A 19,158-nucleotide genomic window follows, 5' to 3' on the forward strand; every position below is an offset into this window, starting at 1 on the left:
TTTTTCCTCCCACCACATTTCTCACATCTGTCCCCTTCTTTCACTCACATAGCAACTGCATTAGTTCAGGAGCTCATCAGCTCCCCCCTGGACTATTGCAATAACCCTCCTCATCGGTCTTCCTCACTCACTCTCTTCCAACTCCAACCTATCTTCCATGTAGCTACCATACTAATGGTCTGACCATGTCACTGTTCAAGAAGCTTTGACTGCCTTCCTATTGCCTCTAGGATCAAATAGAAACTTGTTTACTAGGCATTTAAAGCCCTTTATAATCTGGCTCCACAGGTTGATTTTACCTGCCTCTCCTTTACACACTCTCTATTCTTGTCCAACCAGCCTTCTGGCTGTTGCCCCTACATGCTATTCCATCTGCCACTTCTATCTTCTTGCCCAGGTTGTCCCCGACTCCTGAAATCATCTTCTTACTCATCCTCATCCCTTAACTCTTGGAATCTCCAATTCCCTTCAAGTGACATCTCCTTCTATAAAAAAAAAAAGTGTCTTCCTGGGATGGCTAGATGGCACAGTGAATAGAGTACCAGCACTGGAGTCAGGAGGACCTGAGTTCAAATCTGACCTCAGACACTTAACACAAAAACTAGCCATGTGACCTTGAGCAAGTCACTTAACCCCAATTGCCCTCCAAAAAAAAAAAGGCAAAAAAAAGTGTCTTCCTGATTCTCCCAGTTGTTAATGGGGAAAAAATGCATTTGTATTTGTATTTATTTATTTATGTATGTTGTAAGCTCCCTGGGGTCAGCAAGGTGGCACAGTACATCCAGTACTGGACCTGGAGTCAGGAAGACCTGGGTTCAAATCCTGCCTCAGACACTGCCTCATAAAGTCCCTTAACCTCTCTTAGCCTCAGCTTCCTCCTCAATAAAATGAGAATAATAGTGGCACTTACCTCACTGAGTAGTCAGGAGGAAAAAAATGAGAAATTTGTACAATGCTTGTAAAACTTAGTGCACTATATAAATGCTACTTATATTTTTATCTTTGTATTCCTGGGGCCTACCAGTGCCTGGTACATAGAAGGTGTCCCCAGATGCCTTGGCCAGGGTGATCATGGGTAACTGCTCACATTTTGAGTACTTTTAAGATTTACAAAGTTCTTTCTTCACCATCACCCTATGAGGTGGCTCTTACAAGTATCCCAGTTTACAGATAAATTCTCTGGGCCTGTTTCCTTAAGGTAGAGCATGTCAGAGCCAGGTGTCCTGACTCAGGACACGAGGTAAAACAGCTGCCACCACTGACAGGGTGATCAGAACCTTTCTGTGGGTAGGGGCCCAGAAAAGAGAAGAATGAATTCTGGAGGCTGACAAAGATGCTTTGGAGCTTGGCTTCCCCTCCAGGCAAGGGCTATCAAACCAGTCTGGGGTTGAACAAGGACAGGGGCCCCAAGCAAGGACTATGAGTTCATATGTCCCCCTCTGCACACAATAGTCACTTATTGTTTGCTGAAGTGCATTTATGGGGGGAGGGGACTCCTGCTTGGTGAAGGAGCCGTACATCTGGTTCTCCCCCTCCTCCCTCCTTATTCAAGGTCCTCTCCCCAGAGGGCCCCATCCCTCTATCTTCTCCACACAATTCCACTTTATATAGGGACAGGATGATTGGAAATCCTCGAAGTGTTTCTTTGGGACTCTGTTCAAAGTTTCAGCAGCAGTGAAATCAAGGCTCACTTATATCCCCTCTCTCGGTCTCTGTCTATATGTTTCATATGTCTCTCTCTCTCTCTCTCTCTCTCTCTCTCTCTCTCTCTCTTCCTCCCACCCCTCTCACACACACACACACACACACACGCACGCCACACACGGACGCCTCCAGGTTTTTCAGACCATTTTAATCAATCAATAAAGTTAAATATTCCATAAAAAATATAAAACTTCACATTCACTTTAGATCATGATGACTGACACACCCGCATCCTGCTCACCCTATCCTATTTTCTCCATATTCCCAGCCCATTCTCTCTATCTACTCCCCCCACCCTGCCCCCATCCCTCCTTTTCCCTCTCAGTCTTCCCCCACCCTTAGACATCCAATTTATTCCCGTTATCTCGTTCCTCCACATCACAGAGCTGCAAGTTACCTTAGAGGTCACTGAATCCAACACCTTCATTTTACAGGTGATGCACAAAGGAGACTGATTCTCCCAGAGTTGGGATTTAAATCAAGATCCAAATCCTCGGACTCAAACTCTCACCCTCTTTCTACTGTTGCCTCCCAGTCCTCTGGCTTCCCTGCCCATGCGGCATATTCTCCTTACTCCCGGATCCCCACCCTCACTCCCAGTTCCCCCTTTGTTCATATTCACCCACATACCCACCCCATTCCCTTCCCCAATCAGGGGGTCAGCAGGTCACCACAGTCATATACACAGGTTTATAAAAACATGAAACTAAGCGGACACAAAGGTTGCCCACCCCACCCCCAGAACAGCTGCCAGCCACTAGCTTCCCAAGCACAGTGGGCTGGAGAAATCAGCCCAGAGGTAACATAGTAGGGGCAGGGGGGCAGAGCCCAGAGTTATGCAGACATCTCCTGAAGCACACAAACACATACATCCACATATGCCAGGCAGACACACATAGCCAGGCTCTTCCATGCATTCTCAAACACATATGTGTGGTCTAGGGGGCAAATCAGGAGCCAGACACTCAGAGCCCCCATGTCTCAGCACATAGGGGTTCCCTCCTTCAGGGAGGCAGAGAGCACCCTGCCTGTAAGTATCTCCCTCCCTCAGCATTTTACTCACACCTCTCAGGGACAGCTCCTTCTTCCTGGTGCCTGATCTCAGGGCCCTGATCTGTAGCTTACACAAAGCCCGGGCCAATGAGGTCACAGAAAGCTCCTGTGTCCACCATTCCCTTCCTAGGAAAGACAAAAACCTACAGATCCCAAGATAAGGGATCAGGTTGGGGGAGGGGACAGCCAATTTGTACATTCATACCGCCCCCCACCTTGATGGATGCTGTCAGGTGAGCTCAGGACACCTGCAGACTTCTCAATGTCATTGGTCACTGGGGATCATAGGATCAGACTCACTGAATATCAGAGCCAGAAGAGACATTACCAACCAGCTGGCCCGCCCTCCCCCACCACCATAAAGGAGGAAAGTCTAGAAAGGGGAAATGACTTGCCCTGGATCATGGAGGGAAGGCATAGCAGAGTTAATGCTCAAACCTAAGTCTTTCAACTCCATTCAATGCACATTCCACCATTCCACAGCTGGCTTGACCCCAGCAGGCATCTGGGACTAGAGGTTATTCAGTCCCCAGTGGTCACTGGGGCCTGGTGGTGACTTGGGTCCCCAATAACCTGCTGTAATGCAGTAACACATCCCAGCAGCCACCCAGACCAGGCCCCAACAGTCTCTTGAGCCAAGTAGTCTCTCAGCACATCTCTATATGGATGTCTCATCACACGTGGCCAGTGGTGCTGTGGTCAGTAGAATGTGAGCTTGGTTTGGGCCTGGGTGGGAGTCCCGTAAGAAAGATGGTGGGAAGCCATTGAGGCTGCTGCCCTTTTTGACCACAGCCAAGGCCAATGGGAGCCGTTCATCTTCTGGAGAGGGTGATGGGGAGGGGGGATCATGGCTGCAGCTCGTGGTCCCGGATGGAGGGGCCCCCAAGTCCAGCCCCACCTTGTTTCTTGCCAAGAGCTCCTGCTGCCGGTGTCGCTGACGTTGTCGGCCAAGCAGGAGCAGGATCAGAGTAGAAGCCACTGCCCCCAGGATAAAGCCAGCCAGCCCAGAGCCCACAATTCGGCCACGGCCCTGGGGCTCCCCCCAAAACAAGTGATAAGTAGCCACTGTTTGGGTAGTGCCTCCCTCCCGGCATTTACAGGCATAGGTTCCCAGGGCGCCCTGTGTCACCAACACCTCCAGCCCATCCAGACGAGGAATCACTGCATCTTCAATGAGACCCCCCGGCCGATGCCACACACAGGTCGCCCAGGCTGATCGTGGGGAACATGGCAAGACCACGTGTGCAGCTGGGACCACAGGAACCTCAAGAACGAGAGGATGTGCTGGAGAAAAGGGAACAGGTGGCACCAGTTAGGTGCCAAGTCTCATTGACTTCTCCCCAGAGTTACAACCCCATCATTTCCAGTGTCCACAGGACTCATCCTACCTGGATCTCACAGGGGCTCAATGTCTTCAAATTCACCATGTTCAAAACCAAACTCCTCATCCTCCCTAACCGATTCCCTCATTCTCAATTTCCCCCTTTCAGTAGGTAGTGCCACCATCTTTCTAGGCACCAGGGCTCAAACCCCAGTTAGCTCTGAGTCTTCTCGCCCTCACCCCATCCCTTAACAACATCAGTTGTTAAGTCCTACTGATTTTACTTCCACAGTCTATCTCACATCTGTCTCCTCTCCACTCATACTTCTATTACCCCTTACCTGGACTATTATAACCCCCTCCTAAGATGTTTCCCTACCTCTACTGTCTCCTTTACACACACTTTCCAAGTGATCTTCCTAATGCACATTCCTCATCTCTACCTTCAATGTCTCTTCCTCTCTTCTTCAATGTCTTCTTCAATGTCTCCCCTTCCTCTAAACCTCATAGTCCTTTGCTTGGACCCCTCCTACCCATTTAAGCCCAAACTCAAATGTCACTTCCTCCAGGAAGCCTTCCCTGGCCCTTTCCTCCCATTTCCAGTCAGGGGTGGTATGAGTCCAGGGGCTCGTGAGTGGCACTAGCAGACCCTTCAAATAGGTCCAAAATCAAGACTTCTACACCTTCTCCCCTTTCCACCTGTCCTTCAGCCATACACACCTCCAGGCTCTCTGGGGCAAAGAGAGGATGCATTTCCCAATTCAATGTCTTGGAGCAGCCTAGAATCAGGATGAAACTAAGTTAAGAAAATAAACCATGGATGACCCCTGCCTTTGTTCCCATCATCTCCTACTCCATCAGGCCCCCAAACTCCCAACTACCTCCTACTGCTTCTCAACACCCTCTATCATTATTCCCCATCATTATCTCCGAGTACTTTCCTATCACTCTATCACTAGCTACTGGCACTCTTCTATTGTCCCCATCACTCCACCATCATCCCTCAACTTTGTCCTATCATTACTCATAAACTTCATTATCTCATCCCATCTTCACCCCCTCATCACCTCTCAAAACTCCATCACTTTCTAGATCACCTTGACCATTCCCCATTATTTTCCCACCACTGCACCCCTCACATTCTCCCACTGCCACCACTTATATCGCCCTTCTTATTACCCTACAACCTTTACCATCATCATCTCTCAATAATCTATCACTCAACTAATAATCACCATCTCTTTTGTTCCTATTACTCCCCCAATCACCCTTGATAATTCTTCCATTATCCACTAATCTTCCCCCCCATAATTATCCCTCATTACCCAATCATTCCTTATATTCTTTCCAGGCCCCCAAATCATTTTCTTCTGTCTCCCCATGGCAGTCCCAATTTTCCCCATACTCCCCAATAATTAAAATCACACACACACACACACACACATGTTCCCAAGAACACTGCTACCTTTGTGAACTCCATGTAAAAAATCACTATTAGACAGAAGATGAACAGACCCACACTTTGCCTAGGAAAGGCTTAAATCTGATATGGAAAGTTCAGCTGTGGGAAGGGGATGACAGACATACAGACTTAGAGGAACTAAGACAACAGACAGACGGACTAACCAATATAGAAGATGTGAGACGGAGAGCTTGGCTGACAGACTGAGCAGAGAAAAGAGACATCACACTGGAGGGCAGAGTGACGGACAGAGACATGCTGAGAGGATAGGAAAACTCAGAATTCAGGTCACGCTCACCCCTCGCCTGCCCCAATGTGGTTAACACAAGCCTTGAGCCGGGAGCTCCAAGCACAGGCTGGGTCTCGGGCCAGGATGCACTCTCTGCAGCTATGGAGACGGCCACAGTTTGTGATGTTTACCTGGGTCACTTCAGAGCCAGAGCCAATCAGGAGCCAGCCCTGAGGAAGCCAGGAAAATGGAAAATGGTCCAGTCCCAGTTAGTCATGAGCCAAGATGTCCCCCCTATCACAGGCACCAGGCAACTTTCCCTGGGGTTCATGGGCACCACCCATCCCCCTAAAGTCTGCTGAGTATGATAGACAACTCACATCATGCAGCTGGAGAGTTTCAACTGGTTGAGGCTCCAGGAATAAGGTCAGGTCCTCGAGGATGCTGAGCTGAGAGCCAATCCGTACTGCCCGATGCAGGTGTCCATCCCCTGGGGAACAGGCGGGGGCTAGAACACCACTATGTGCATTGTGTGCACGTACAATTGCCTCTGTGGCGTTGTATGGTACTGTGTAGATGTAGACATGTCATTGTGTGTGACCCTGTCACTGTGGGGGCATTACCATGCTACAGGTGACCATGTACCCTACCACAACAGTTTGCCCTCTCCCTCAGTGAATGAACAGCCGTGTCCTGTAGAAGCATGATTAGGCTTGAACTATTGCAATGACCTCCTTGTTCAGTCCCTCTCTATACCAATCTGTCCTCCATGCATCTTGCAAACTGATCATTCATAAAGCACAGGTCTGACCATGTTACTCATACTGCTCAAGAAGCTTCAGGGGCTCCCTGTTGCCTCTAGGCCCAAAGACAAATTCATCTTTTTAGCATTTAAAGCTCATCCCAGTCTGACTCCAGCTGACCTTTCTAGGAATATGATGTGTTACTCTATGGTAAAGTCAGACAGGTGGACTCCGTGTTCCTCATCCAAGATACTCCACTCAACCCTCAGCTCTCTGCCTCTGCATAGGCTCATCCCTCCAGGCCCACATGAGGCCTTTCCTGATTCCCCTTCTTGGCCCTCCCCTATGATATGACCTTTTACTGACTTTGCATATATTCTGTATCTACTTATGTGTGTACATGTTGTTTCCTCCCATAGAATATAAGCTCCTTGAGGTCAGGGCCTATTGTTTTCATCTTGTACCTCTAGCACTGGGCATATGGAATGAACCTAAGAAATGCTTAATTGTAGGATCTAGAACGATGACCAGGGTAGAAGGTGGAGAGAGGAGCCGCAGGGAGGCACATTTCAGCTGATCTTAAGGACAAGCTTTCTAATGACTTGGGCTATCTAACAGTGACTTTCACAAGTCACTGAGTTGCTTGTTACCAGAAATATTCAAACAGATGAAAGACCTCTTCTTAGGGGTTTCCTAAAGGGGATTCCTCCTCAAGTGAAGGATAGATTAGATGCTCTCTGAAGCCCCTTCCAAGCCTGAGATTCTAGCATTCCAGGATTCACCTGTCCCCAGGTAGAGTACATCATACTCTTCTCCCAACAAGCTTGGCACTCTGTGGGCTGCAACCCGGTGATAGGCTGTGTTGGAGGTAACCAGCAGGGGTTGGCCATCAGCAGGGGACACAGGCTGGTCCATAAGAGGGTGGTCCCGTACAAAGGTAAGAACTCGGTCAGGCAGGGAAAGTGACGAGCCAAAGCCAAGTAACTTCATTTGATTGGTAATGCACTGGGGAGTGGAGAGAGAAAAGTAAGAAGTATGAAGAGGGACTAAAAGGGGATGGGTACTAGGGGTGAGGAATTCCCTGTGTGACTTACAGGGATATTCCCTGGGGAAGTCCCTGTCCTCCCCCACCTCCACCCTTGACCTCCACCTCCTTCTAGGCTCACCATTCCAGGTCTGGGCTGGGGGACATCACTGTCCATCACAGGCATTCCTCTATTGCAATCATGCTTGAACTCCCTAAAAGGGCCACTCATTGATGAGCGGATGTCTTGGGGGCGGAAGGCACAGATGGCAGAAATGGAAACTCCATCCCTAGGGAACAAGAGGTCAAGAAAGCCAGATGTTAGGGTGCTGAGTGGGATCAACCATCCCTGGGATAAAGTAGTTGGGCTGGGAAGTTGGATGGGATAGGGAGGGACAGTGGGGACCCTGCAGAAAAAAAAATCTGAAATGAAACACTAGAGACAGGAGAGTATCAAATTATCTTTCCATAAAAATATACTTAGATCTGGAAAAGTTCTTAGAGATCACTTAGTTTAACCTCTTCCTTTTACAGAGGAAGAAACTGAGGCCCAGAGGGGTTAAGTAGCCTGCCCAAGGTCACATAAAGTAAATGGCAGAATTAGGATTCAAACCCAGGTCCTTCAACTCCAAATTCAGGATTCTTTCTACTGTACCCTGCTGTTTTCCCCTCAGTACCTCCCTCCTCACCACTGGGAGGAGAAGACCCCATAGAAGAGGGGGACCCCTGTGCCAGGCTTCAGTCGTAGGGTGGCCACATCTTGCAGGATGCTGGAAGTTCGACCATGTGTGGGCCCTGGACACAGCAGCTCCGCTTTCAGAAACGTTGTCCACCGCCGCTGGAGGGTCTTCAGGCCCCCAAGGTCTCCCTGGGGGCACAGAGATCATTATTTGGAGTCAGCAGCATTGGGGGTTGGTACCCCCAGATTCCTTCATCTCAAGACAAAAACAAAGATACACACAGGGTGACAGAGACAGGTAGATGGGAGGATAGACAGGTGTTGAGCCACAAAGATGTGGAAGCACATAGGGTCTCCATACATGGGGAACACCCCCTATCCTGACTTCCCACTTTCAGAACTGGGACAGCAAAAATGGAGAAAGGTGACATGGTAAAGTCATAATGAGGGACCAATAATGATAGGGGAAAGAGTATCAGGTAATTATGGGGGAGGAAAAACAATGCCCCACACAGACTTTACACTCCCAGTATAGACAGAGACAGGACAAAGCAAGAGGAAGAGATAGAGAGTTGGTGGAAATGCTGAAGTGGGGGTGAGAGCAAATGGGCTGGAAGAGAAGCCTCACCGCGCAGACACGAGCCACACGGGGAACCTTTATTGGTTGGTACATGTCAGAGTCTCGAGCCGTCTCCGTGAAGAAGAAATAAATTTCAGTGTCTCCATCCTCCTCTCCCCAGTCAGTTGGACTCAGGGCTACAGCTGCCACAAACGCTGGAGCTAGAGAGATAAAAAGACTTCAGATACCATTCCAGGAGACACCAGACCCCTTCACCACTTCTGGTTCCCCTCAGTTTTCCTTCCTAGGGCCCTCCCTCTTCTCCAAACCCAAAGATTCTCCCCTCTTCTCCACAGCAAGGGTCCCCTCCATCTCCCTCTGCTGTCTCCCTACCATTTAGCCAGGCTGGTGTGACCTCTGTCCGGATCCGCTCCTCGGCTGGAGGGCCATAGGCCCGAGAGATAATTGGTTCTGTCCCCAGAAAATTATTCATGCTGGCAGCGTATAGGACACCCCCTAAAGAGAGACAAATGGGGAGGCTGGAAGTAAAGATGCTCTGGGAAAATGGTTTGAGGACAGAAATACTTTATGGAGAGTGATCAGGGACAGAGACACTCTGATAAGAGCAGTGGGGGCAGACAATTCTTCAGCAGAATGGTGGGAGGGACAAATAAATTCTTGGAGCGCTCTGCCCCCCACTTACCAGTCATTACAGCAGCCGACCGCTGGGTTGGCTCAAAAGGGCATTTCCCTCGGCCACTTTCTAGCCTTTCAACCTGATGGAAACTGGATACATCCTATAGCCCAGAGAGCAGTGACAAGATCACATTGGAATCAGTGTGTGGGTCAACACAGGAGATCAGCACAGGGGTCAGAGAAAGCAGGTCAATGTCCAGTCAAGGCATAGTGACAGAGCAGGTCAATGTTAGGTTAGGAGAGGTCACAAGGAAAGGTTAGTCTGGGGGAGCTCAAAGGCAAGGGAGTCAGTATAAAGGTCACACAAAAAGGTCAACTTGGGATAATGGAGCATCTGTCAACAAAGGCAAGGATCACAGGGAAAGGTAGGTCAGTGTAGGAGGAATTAATAGAGAGGTCATCAGGAAAAGTCAGTGAAGATATCAAATGGGGTCATAGGGAGAGCTCAGGTGATGGAAGATACCATTTTCCCACATACTACCCTTTGTCCCTGTGTCCCTACTTTTCTCAGTTCTTCCCATCCCTGAGTGATTCCTTTATCCCTGCCCTGCCCACCATGTTCATTAGGAGGTCCTACCCAGGTAACTTTTGTCTACATAAGAGAAAGGGCCACAGAGATGCAGACATGAAGTCTGGGGCTTTCTTCTGAACACCATCATGAATCTTCATTCAGTCCTCATAACCATAAAGCCCCCCATTGGCCCCTCCATGAGCCTTCTTCTTCCCCATGGGTTTCCTGCACAAGGGAACATGGAGAAGATCCAAGGTGGATAGATGGGGGAGGGGAGACCAAGAAGACCAGGAGTTAACCCCAAGCTTAACAAATGTGAAGCTGGAAGATCAGGGGATCGGGTAGTCTCCCAAGAACCAAGAAAGAGAAATTGAGGTTGGGCTCAGCTGAGAAGGATAAGACAAGACCAACTTACTGAAAGTCCAAGGCGTTCCAGGGACTCTTTTTGAAAATAATCTTCCCAAAAAATATTTCTGGCCATGCTCAAAAATCTTTAGGGATTCCTCATTGAATATATGATAAAATACAAACTACTTGGCCTGGCATTCAAGGCTTTCCATAATCTGACTCATTTACCTCCCTGGAAATCTCACACTTCTCTTTCTTCAGCCAAATTGAACTCCATGCCAAAACCATCCTGCCTTCTCCTCCCTATGGATATTAGCACTGGCTGCCTTCCACGTCTATAATGTACTTTGACTTCTCTACTTGTTCAAACTTCTACTGGAAATACCCTTACACTATGCAAAGCAACCTTAGAGGACAACCAGGTCAACCCTTCCTGGTAGCACATACCTCCTTCTCTACAAGAGTTCCAATATGGTGTCACATAGGAGACAGATGAAAATATCCAGGAGACAGAAACTCACCATCCTATCAAGCAACTTGTTCTACCCAGAGACAACACTAATTGTTAGGATTTTTCCCTGATACCAAACTGAAATTTGCCTCCTAGTAATTCCCATACTGTTTTGCTCCTAGTTCTGCCCTTTGTGGTCAAGCAAAACAAGCCTTATTCATCATCTACATCATAGCCTTTTAGATATTTAAGACAAGAATCACATTTTCCCCATCTCAAGTCTTCTCTCCTCCATGCTAAGCTATCTTAATACCTTCAACTAGCTTCCACTCTCCTTCCCATCCTATCTACCTTCCTTGGGGTGAACCCCAGCTTGTCAGGGTCCCAAAACATGGCATCAGAACTGGCCACAATATTCCAGATAGTTCAACTCTCCTTTGCCTTGGTCAGGGACAATTAGTATCTCTCTGTGCCGACTCACATTGAGCTTAACGGTTATTAAAAACCCAGAATTTTGTCACATCAACTGCTATCAAGCCACACTTCCTTCACCTTGTCCTTATATGGTTGTTAGGGCTTTTTAAAGCCCACATGTAAAATTTGACAAGCCTCAGCTCATTCTAGTATTTAAGTTTCCACACTATTCTACTAGGCTGGAAAATTCTTTTCTCAGACTTCTTTATGTGCCTCCATATCCATCTTTTATAAATGTCCTTTTCATAGCTGGGCTCATCTAAGAGCTGCTTATGCAGCCACATCCATCTCCTGGGATACCATCCCACCATCTTCTTCCTCATTAACATTTGTCATTATATCATCAAAATTTCAGTCTTAAGAATTTCCCATGCCTCTTGAGTTGACTTCCCTTGCAGTCTCTAGTCACAGGCTCATAAAACCCTCCATAAGAATGCAGGTAGGTGGCAGCCAATAAAAGGAGCAGGTAGACCAGTCCCCAGAGTGGGCTGGACAGTGGGAGTGACCTGAAGGCTTTGTCAAGCCCAGAAGTAAACCTAGAAGAATGTGCAGTCACAAGTGACTCCTCAATTCATGGTGGCAATGATGGGGTACCAAGTCACTTGGACATGCTAGTAGCCCCCCTGAGACTCAAAACAACAAACATCAGAGAGATACAAGTAAAGAAATAAATTGGGAATACAGATGAGAAGGGAGTGAATGTCCAAGTGTGCTGCTTAGAGGATACTGCCAACCTGCTCAAGATGGGACTGCTCACAAGACAAGGAGAATTAGTGTTTTCAAAGATACAAGCCCTAGTCAGGCAGGGGAAGAAGAATCTGCCAGACAAAAGAAGGTTCTTTCCTTACCTCCCATGGCTGGTACTATACAAATGCTAACACCATTTTACTATAAGAAGAATGAAGCTCTCAAAAGGGTCATGACTGGCCCAAGATGACACAGCTAATGACAGAGCTGGGATTCAGACTGAGGTCTCTTGACTCCAAGTCCAGTAAATAACCAGGAGAAAATGGGCACAGGTGGAAAAGATGATGTGGTTCCTAATGGAATGATATTTGTATATGTATGTATGCATCCATGCATTTACATTCGTTGACATTACTATTCTTTTTTCCATCCCAAAGATATTAAGTCAAGTAGCTAGGAGACATAATAGATGGAACACTATACTTGGAGTTCAAGGACTGAGGTTCAGATTTGGCCTCTGCTACTGAAAATCTGTATTATCTCGGGCAGCTCCTTTCTCTCTGTTCTTCATTTTTCCCTGCTGAAAAAGGACAGAACTCTAAACTAGCTCTAAATCATGTGATCTGAACTAGCTAGAGTTCAGGACCTCCAGACCTTGAGGGAAGATAACCAGCAGGTACTTTTGCAGTCAGCCAAAAAGGGTCTAAGAAAACTTACCTACTTAGCAGAACAGATGAGGTATAACCCTGAATACATTAGGCAATGGCCTAGAAGCCAGGAAGCAAAGTCTGAGATTGACAGGAAATAATGAGGTTGAGAATGGATGGGTAGGTAATGGAAAAAGGAAGCCACAGCATTTTTTATCTGAGTGGCTCTTTCAGATAGCCCTCCCCATCCAGATCCCATGAAGGTAAATGAAGGGGTAGACATCACTGACATAAGGGGAAAAGAGTGGCCCCTGGAAGGATGGACAAGCCAGGATGCTTCTGGTAAGCACTGAGGATCTTCTCAGAACTGGAGGAATGACCAAATGCAAACCATCCTAGAGCAAGACTCCCTTCTGATCATCTTTGCTAAACTATTACACATTCAGACACACTTTTCTTCCTCCCTCATGGCATTGTCACAAAGGGGGACTAATCTCTCTCCTTTGAGGGATTACATTGGTTCTGCCTGAACCCAGGAAACAGAATGAGGAACAAAATAGGAGGTACATGATACAATATCACATTTAGGCTCAATTCAAGGGAAATCCTCCTAAAAAGAAATCTATCCAAAGGTGGAATGGGATGTTAGAGAGAGGAAATGCTCAGGTTCAAGTCTAACTAGCCATTTCTAAGTTGTCTTCCAATACTGAGAGGCTATGATTCTGATTTCTTTGTGTTTTTTTTTTACCTGAGCACTGGAAGTCTGGGATAATGGAAAGAACACTTCTCCTTGGAGTGAGAAAACCTGGACTCAAGTTTGGATTTAGACATATACTAGTTTAGACATATGTCTTATGTATATATCTAAGTTTAGACGTAAGACATATACTTGACCATATAACTAAAGTCAAGTCAATTAAGTTCTCTGACTAAACTGGCAACTGACTCCTCTGAGCCACAGAAAGGAGGTATGAGCAAGGGCGAGGGGGCATGGCATGGGCATGGACCATAGGAGCAAAATGAAGATGGAAGCGAGACTTGGTAAGTAGGGGTGAGAAAAGGATGCCAGCATAGATGGATGATGATATAAGGCCTTCAAAGGTCTACCCTATCGTTAACTCTATACACCCCATAACCCTAACCTCTTTGATCATCGCTCCAGTACTACCCCATCCCTGTGTCGTCCCTATGTCTCCTCCCAAATTTCTCCCAGGTGCTCCATATTCTAGTTACACCACCACCCCTTTCCCATGCATCCCTCCCTTCCACATATCCCCTCTATATCCAGTCACTCACAATGATCCCACACTGTGGGTCGAAGGCAAAGGTACCACATGTGAGAAGGTGAGAGGCATTGACCATGGCAAGAATCCGAATGTAATTATGACAGTCAGCCTGGAAATCAAATGTTTCAAACAAAGACAGGGTATCAGAGATGTCAGAATCAACCAGAAGCACCAGGGACAGAAATTTTGAATAGAGTCAGTAATGGTGAGAGACAGCTAAGGGTCAGAATGGGTGAGTGATGGAAAGGGGTACTCGGGGCATCAGTGTTAGGTGAGGTTGGTCAATGACTGAGTCCATTGGGGCAAGGTTCATTGTGGAAGAGTAAAGTGTGATCAGGCCAAGATTTAGGGTTAGGGGTTAAGTTTATACTTACCTCCTTCTTGCCCTTCTTTCTACAGCTCTGTCTGTGGGTCTCAGGCACTGGCCAGTCAATCTGAGAAAGATTTAGGAGTAACTACCCTCTTCCCTAGGCTTCCTAATATCCCTCTACATGGCCTTTTAGGACCAGGACCAGGAGATAACCAAAAGGTCTTAGAGTATGGACTCCTCAGAGTCCCCCAAGGGGGCAGGGTGTTATGGTTTCCATGGCCTCCTAGTAACCATAATCTAACACTGTCCAGAGCCCTGTGAGTTTCTTCCAAGTTAGCACATATGTTCTCAACACCCTACCTTGGGAAATCTATAACTCTTATTCCCCACACACCTCCATCCCCCCAGTTTGCCAACATCTCTTCTCAGCCCAGTCATCTTCATCTAATGCCAAATTGATCAGCATGAGTCTCCCTGTTACACTGACCCCTCCCTCCACTGTGACCCCTTTGGCGAGTAGGAAGCCCCACCACACAATTCTACACCCTGGAGCTTTTACATGGCCTGAGGGCTGGGTTCTCCCTCATGCACATGTCTCACCTTTTGGACTCTCCCCTCTGTGAGAGGTAGGGGCAGAGCAAAAATGGCATCTCGGGCACCCACATAAAGCGTGTTGGAAACAGGATCCACAAGGAGGATAGAGTAATTTTGGGTCAGAGGGGCAGAGAACCGGGTAAGAAAAGGGTCCGCCTCTAGGGAGGAAAGAGGAATTAGGAAGTAGAGAAAATCCCTTCAGTTATCTAGCAAGACCAGCCCCATCCTGCCTGATTGCTACACCTACAACAACCCAACGTCTGGCAGAGGTCTTGATTACCATTTTTTATTACAATTACTATTACAGTGTTTTTGCACCTTCACTCTTTTTCTCTACCTCCAATCCTTCCTTTACACTACCTAAATAATCATGTATAGATCTGTCAATGTCATGCCTCTTCTCAAAAAATCCTTCATGGCTTCTATTTCCTACCAACTATAGCTCAAATACCTCTGCCTAGAATTCAAGGACCTCCGCAATCTACCTTACCACTTCAGCCTAATCCCATGGTACTCTATTCCCTAGGAACTGTATTGTATACTCTAGGTAAACTGGACTTTGTCCTTGAAACACACTTTGAATTTCTTTTCTCACACTGTCCTTTATGACTGGAATCCCCCCTGCCTTCACCTGTTTAGATAATATTTGTAAAGCACTTAGTCCAGCGCCCAGCATATAGTGGGCACTATATATTTGTTCCCTTCCCTTCTTCCCTTTTGAATTCCTACCCAGTCTTTAAAGCCCAACTCAGATGCCACCTCTGTCACAAAACCTTTCCTTTTGGACATGACTTTTCCCTTCAGATCTCACACAACATTTTGATTTTGCTTCTCTGATATACTCTGATATGTCATGTAAATCTGTGTACTGTATGTCTCCAATCCTCCTATTACATTGTAAACTCCACAAGATGGGGGCATATACTAATCACAATAGCCTGGAAATAGTAGGCACTAAATGAATATTTATTGAATGAGCACATATGTTGAGTGAAAGCCTGTGGAGTCCTTAGATACGACTGAGTATACATGCTATGCCCAGGTGCTGAGAACAGAGCAGCAAAGAATTCAGCACACAATCTAGCCAATTACTTTTTTCTATACAAATATAGCTCTTCATTAAAAATAAAAGTGCAAATACCTGTTCATCTCTAATTTCTCCTCCTAAACAGTGTAGTATACCATAGGAAGCAAGGTTTAAAGAAATGCACTAGGATATGTTAGATGCCTTCTCTCATTAAATCATCCAGTATTGTTAATTACTATTTAGTCTAACTCCAAAAAGTTACTAGTCACTATTCCCTGAGCACAATCTTGTTCCCTGGAACTTCTTTTGACACTGTTTTGCAGCTCTCCCGTATCTCAATCAGGTAACATTGGGAATTATAGATAATGTTCATTTCTTATCCCCCTAGACTATAAATCCCATGAGGGAAGGGACTGTATTTTACCTAAAGTACCCTAATTTGTCCTATTGCTGAGCAGAAGTACTAAGCACACCATAGAAAATTAAATGTTTATTGAATGGATGTGACTGAAGAGAACCCTTTTAACTTTCTCCCACTGATTCTTGGGGATTGTTCCCTCCCCCACACCAGGGGCTTGTGCTTGGGTTGTGCTTTGGGCCACTCCAGGCATTAACACCTTAAGGTAACATCCAAGGCTCGCTAATCCTCCCTGTATACTTGAATCATGCTCCTGACTGTGGTTTCTTGCTTTATCTGGACCTCTAGGCACTGACCAAGGCTTGTCTCCCCAGGTGTCACATCTTGCTTTTCCTTCTGGTCTAGTCTAAAACTGCAGCCTTATCCTCTGAATTCATTGTACCTGCATACCCGCCTACACAAAGTGATGCCATGATTATAGGCCCTTGTTTATACACTCCATTCTGTCAGCCTAGCACAGCTCCCAGACCTGGCCCCATCTGCTCAGCCCTGTCCTGCTGCCACCTTTGACCCAGTGCTAACACTAAAAATGGTAAAGAAAGACTGCACCTATGTTCTGTGTGTACACATCCATAATTCTGCAATTGCCTCCCCCCTCCCCCACTCTCAAATCAGAGGAAAGATTTCCTCTAGAAATTAGCTTGCCTTACTCTAACACCCGTTTCCCCATTAACCTTTGGAACTCGGAATGGCTGGAAAACTTATTTTGCTTAAGATTATGTAAGAGGGTTCATTAATAAGCCTTGCACCTCCCAGTCCTTTCCAACATCTGAAAAGAGGTCTTGCTTTTTTCTCTAAACACTTTAAAATACTGCTCCATAATGGGTGGGATTAGGGAATGGAAGGTTTGCAGGGCAGGAATGAGCTTTAGACAGAGGTCCTGGAGACTTGGAGGAAATAAATAGGGGAGAGTTCAGCATGCCCAGGGACAAGAGTGCTATGGGAATAATGCAGGGAAAGGAAAAGCAGAGGCACAGAAATGAGTGGGAGGGGGAGGATTCTGGGCTCAGAAGAGGGAGGGGTGGGATCTAACACACAGGGATTGGAGATATGAGGGACACAGTTATCGTGGGAATGTGGTTGGGGGAACACACGGATGGAAGATTTCTAGATTCAAGAGAGGTGGGCGTTGGGGGTGGCAGCTCTGAGAAGCACAGGGATGTGGGAGACACAGGGATGAGGGAACTCTGGACAGCATAGGGATGGGGGGGGGGGGGGGGGTGGCAAAGACAGTTCCCTGCTCAAAGAGAAAAGGGTTTCGAGAATAGGGACGGGAAGCTCCCGGCTCAGGGGAGAAAAAAAGGTTAGAAACATTGGGACGAGTGAGTTCCCTGATCAAGAGAAAACGGTTGCGAACACAGAAATCTGGGAGTTATCTGCTCATGAAAAAAAAATATGGTTTAAGAACATGGGGACAGGGGAGTTCCCAGCTCAATAGAAAAGGGTGATAAGAATAGGGACAGAGGCACTCCCGGCTCAAGAAAAAAAAAAATGGTTGCGAACATACGGCCCCGGGAGTTCCCTGTTTAGGAGAAAAGGGTTGTGAGCACAGAGGGGAGCAAAAGATTGAGATAGGGGGAGTTCCCTGATCCGTTGCAAAGGGAGGCAGAGGCAGGGCGGGCTCAGGAGAAAAGGGGAGGCGCAGGACTGAGGGGGATCGGGGAATTGCGGGGGACCGGGGACTGACCACTGAGAGGCTAGGCTGGGCCGGGGAGGAAGGGCGGCGGCGCAGCACCTGCTCTTACCCGAGGCTGTCAGCGAGGTCCTGGGCACCGAGTATAGCACGCGTCCGAGCCGGGGTCCGCTCCAGGCTCTAGCTGAGGCGCAGCTCACCAGCAGGACCAGCACCTGGACCCGCAGCGTAGGGCAGGGCGCGGCCCAGACGGAGGCGGGAGCAGGAGCAGAGGTAGGAGCAGGGGCAGAGGTAGGAGCAGGAGGCAGCTGGCGGCCCGGGCGGGGCCGGGCGGGGGACACCCGCATCCTCATAGGCAATCGGCCAGAAGTGGGTCCTCCCGTGGCGGCTGCAGCGGGTCCCGTAGCGCCGCCTCCCGGCCTAAACCTCGGGCTCCGCCCTGCGCCAGGTCCGACTTGGCCCGGTTCGTCCGTCCCCGGCCCTGCCCACGCCCCTGACCGTGGCCGTGGTAGCCAGACGGAGCTCTGCCCGCAGGCGGCGCTTGGGGCAGATACCCGGTGGGAGCCCAGGCTGAATCCTGAACCCCAGCCCTGGCCCCACCCCCACAGGTGGCGCAGTGAACACGCCCCTGGAATACGGCCAATAGCAAGGCGCCTTCCCTGCGCCAGCCAATTAAGGCCCGGCGGAGGAAGGCCGGGCTCTCTTTGGGCGGGGACTAAGGCCAGGTAGAAGCTGGGAGCAGCCCAGGTGGAGGCCGGGATGGACTAGCTCCCGGGATGCTCTTGGAAGGGATCCTGGATTACCCACAGCTCTAGGCAGGAGAGCTAGGGGCTGCGGAGATAAGGCAGTCCGGCTTGTGCTTTTACAAAGACAATCCCTGTGCTATTCAGGAAAGAAAATCTACTGGAATTCTGACTGCGGGGCTGGACCCAGGCTAGGAAAGGGGAGGAGAGGGTAGCAGTTTCCACTCTGACCACTGGCAGGGTGCGCGGCAGGAGAAAGAGAAGGAGCCAGAGAGGAGGGAGGGTTCCTAAAGTCAGGCTTATGGAGTCCCATAGACTTCATGGTATTCTGGAGTTCCCAATACTTAAGAAATTATAGGTCCCATTCCTATCATCATCCTATGCTTTTTAAACCAAGACATGTGTTTCTTAATTTTGTTCTTTATTTTCACTCTGAGAGGAAGCTCGAGAGCAGATTGTGGGGTTCAGAAGTCAGGAATACTAACCCCAGACCCTCTTTCCTCCAACCAGAACCAAGGAAAACAGGTACTACCAGAATTTCTTAATGCTAGTGCCTTCC

At 48.0% G+C, this 19,158-nt stretch overlaps 1 protein-coding gene across 1 annotated transcript; it reads right to left on the reverse strand.

The window, feature by feature from the left end:
* Positions 1 to 1,845: 1,845 nt before the first annotated feature.
* On the reverse strand, positions 1,846 to 18,441 carry SEMA4F (ssemaphorin 4F). Its single transcript, XM_069071773.1, has 14 exons — positions 17,969 to 18,441; positions 14,785 to 14,936; positions 14,249 to 14,308; positions 13,885 to 13,983; positions 9,478 to 9,571; positions 9,168 to 9,290; positions 8,844 to 8,995; positions 8,226 to 8,404; positions 7,679 to 7,826; positions 7,295 to 7,517; positions 6,150 to 6,259; positions 5,839 to 5,999; positions 4,799 to 4,857; positions 1,846 to 4,041 (listed from the first exon to the last, which is right to left on the reverse strand). Exons 1-14 carry the CDS (start codon positions 18,207 to 18,209, stop codon positions 3,416 to 3,418), a joined length of 2,427 nt encoding a protein of 808 aa, XP_068927874.1. The 5' UTR covers positions 18,210 to 18,441; the 3' UTR covers positions 1,846 to 3,415.
* Positions 18,442 to 19,158: the final 717 nt, after the last annotated feature.

Source organism: Petaurus breviceps, unplaced genomic scaffold (genome assembly GCF_028583685.1).
Source record: "Petaurus breviceps papuanus isolate PSGF00001 unplaced genomic scaffold, PetGlider_PUasm1.0 140, whole genome shotgun sequence".
Classification (NCBI taxonomy): Eukaryota; Metazoa; Chordata; class Mammalia; order Diprotodontia; family Petauridae; genus Petaurus; species Petaurus breviceps.

Bases quoted from the DNA above. Each gene is read 5' to 3' on its own strand.
- SEMA4F (XM_069071773.1), bottom strand. From the start codon at position 18,209: ATGAGGATGCGGGTGTCCCCCGCCCGGCCCCGCCCGGGCCGCCAGCTG. The intron at 8,405-8,843 runs GTGAGGCTTCTC...CTGTGCCCCCAG, and splicing joins GTGTGGCTCGTGTCTGCGCG to GGAGACCTTGGGGGCCTGAA. The intron at 4,858-5,838 runs GTGAGCGTGACC...TCCTGATTCTAG, and splicing joins CACATTGGGGCAGGCGAGGG to GCTGCTCCAAGACATTGAAT.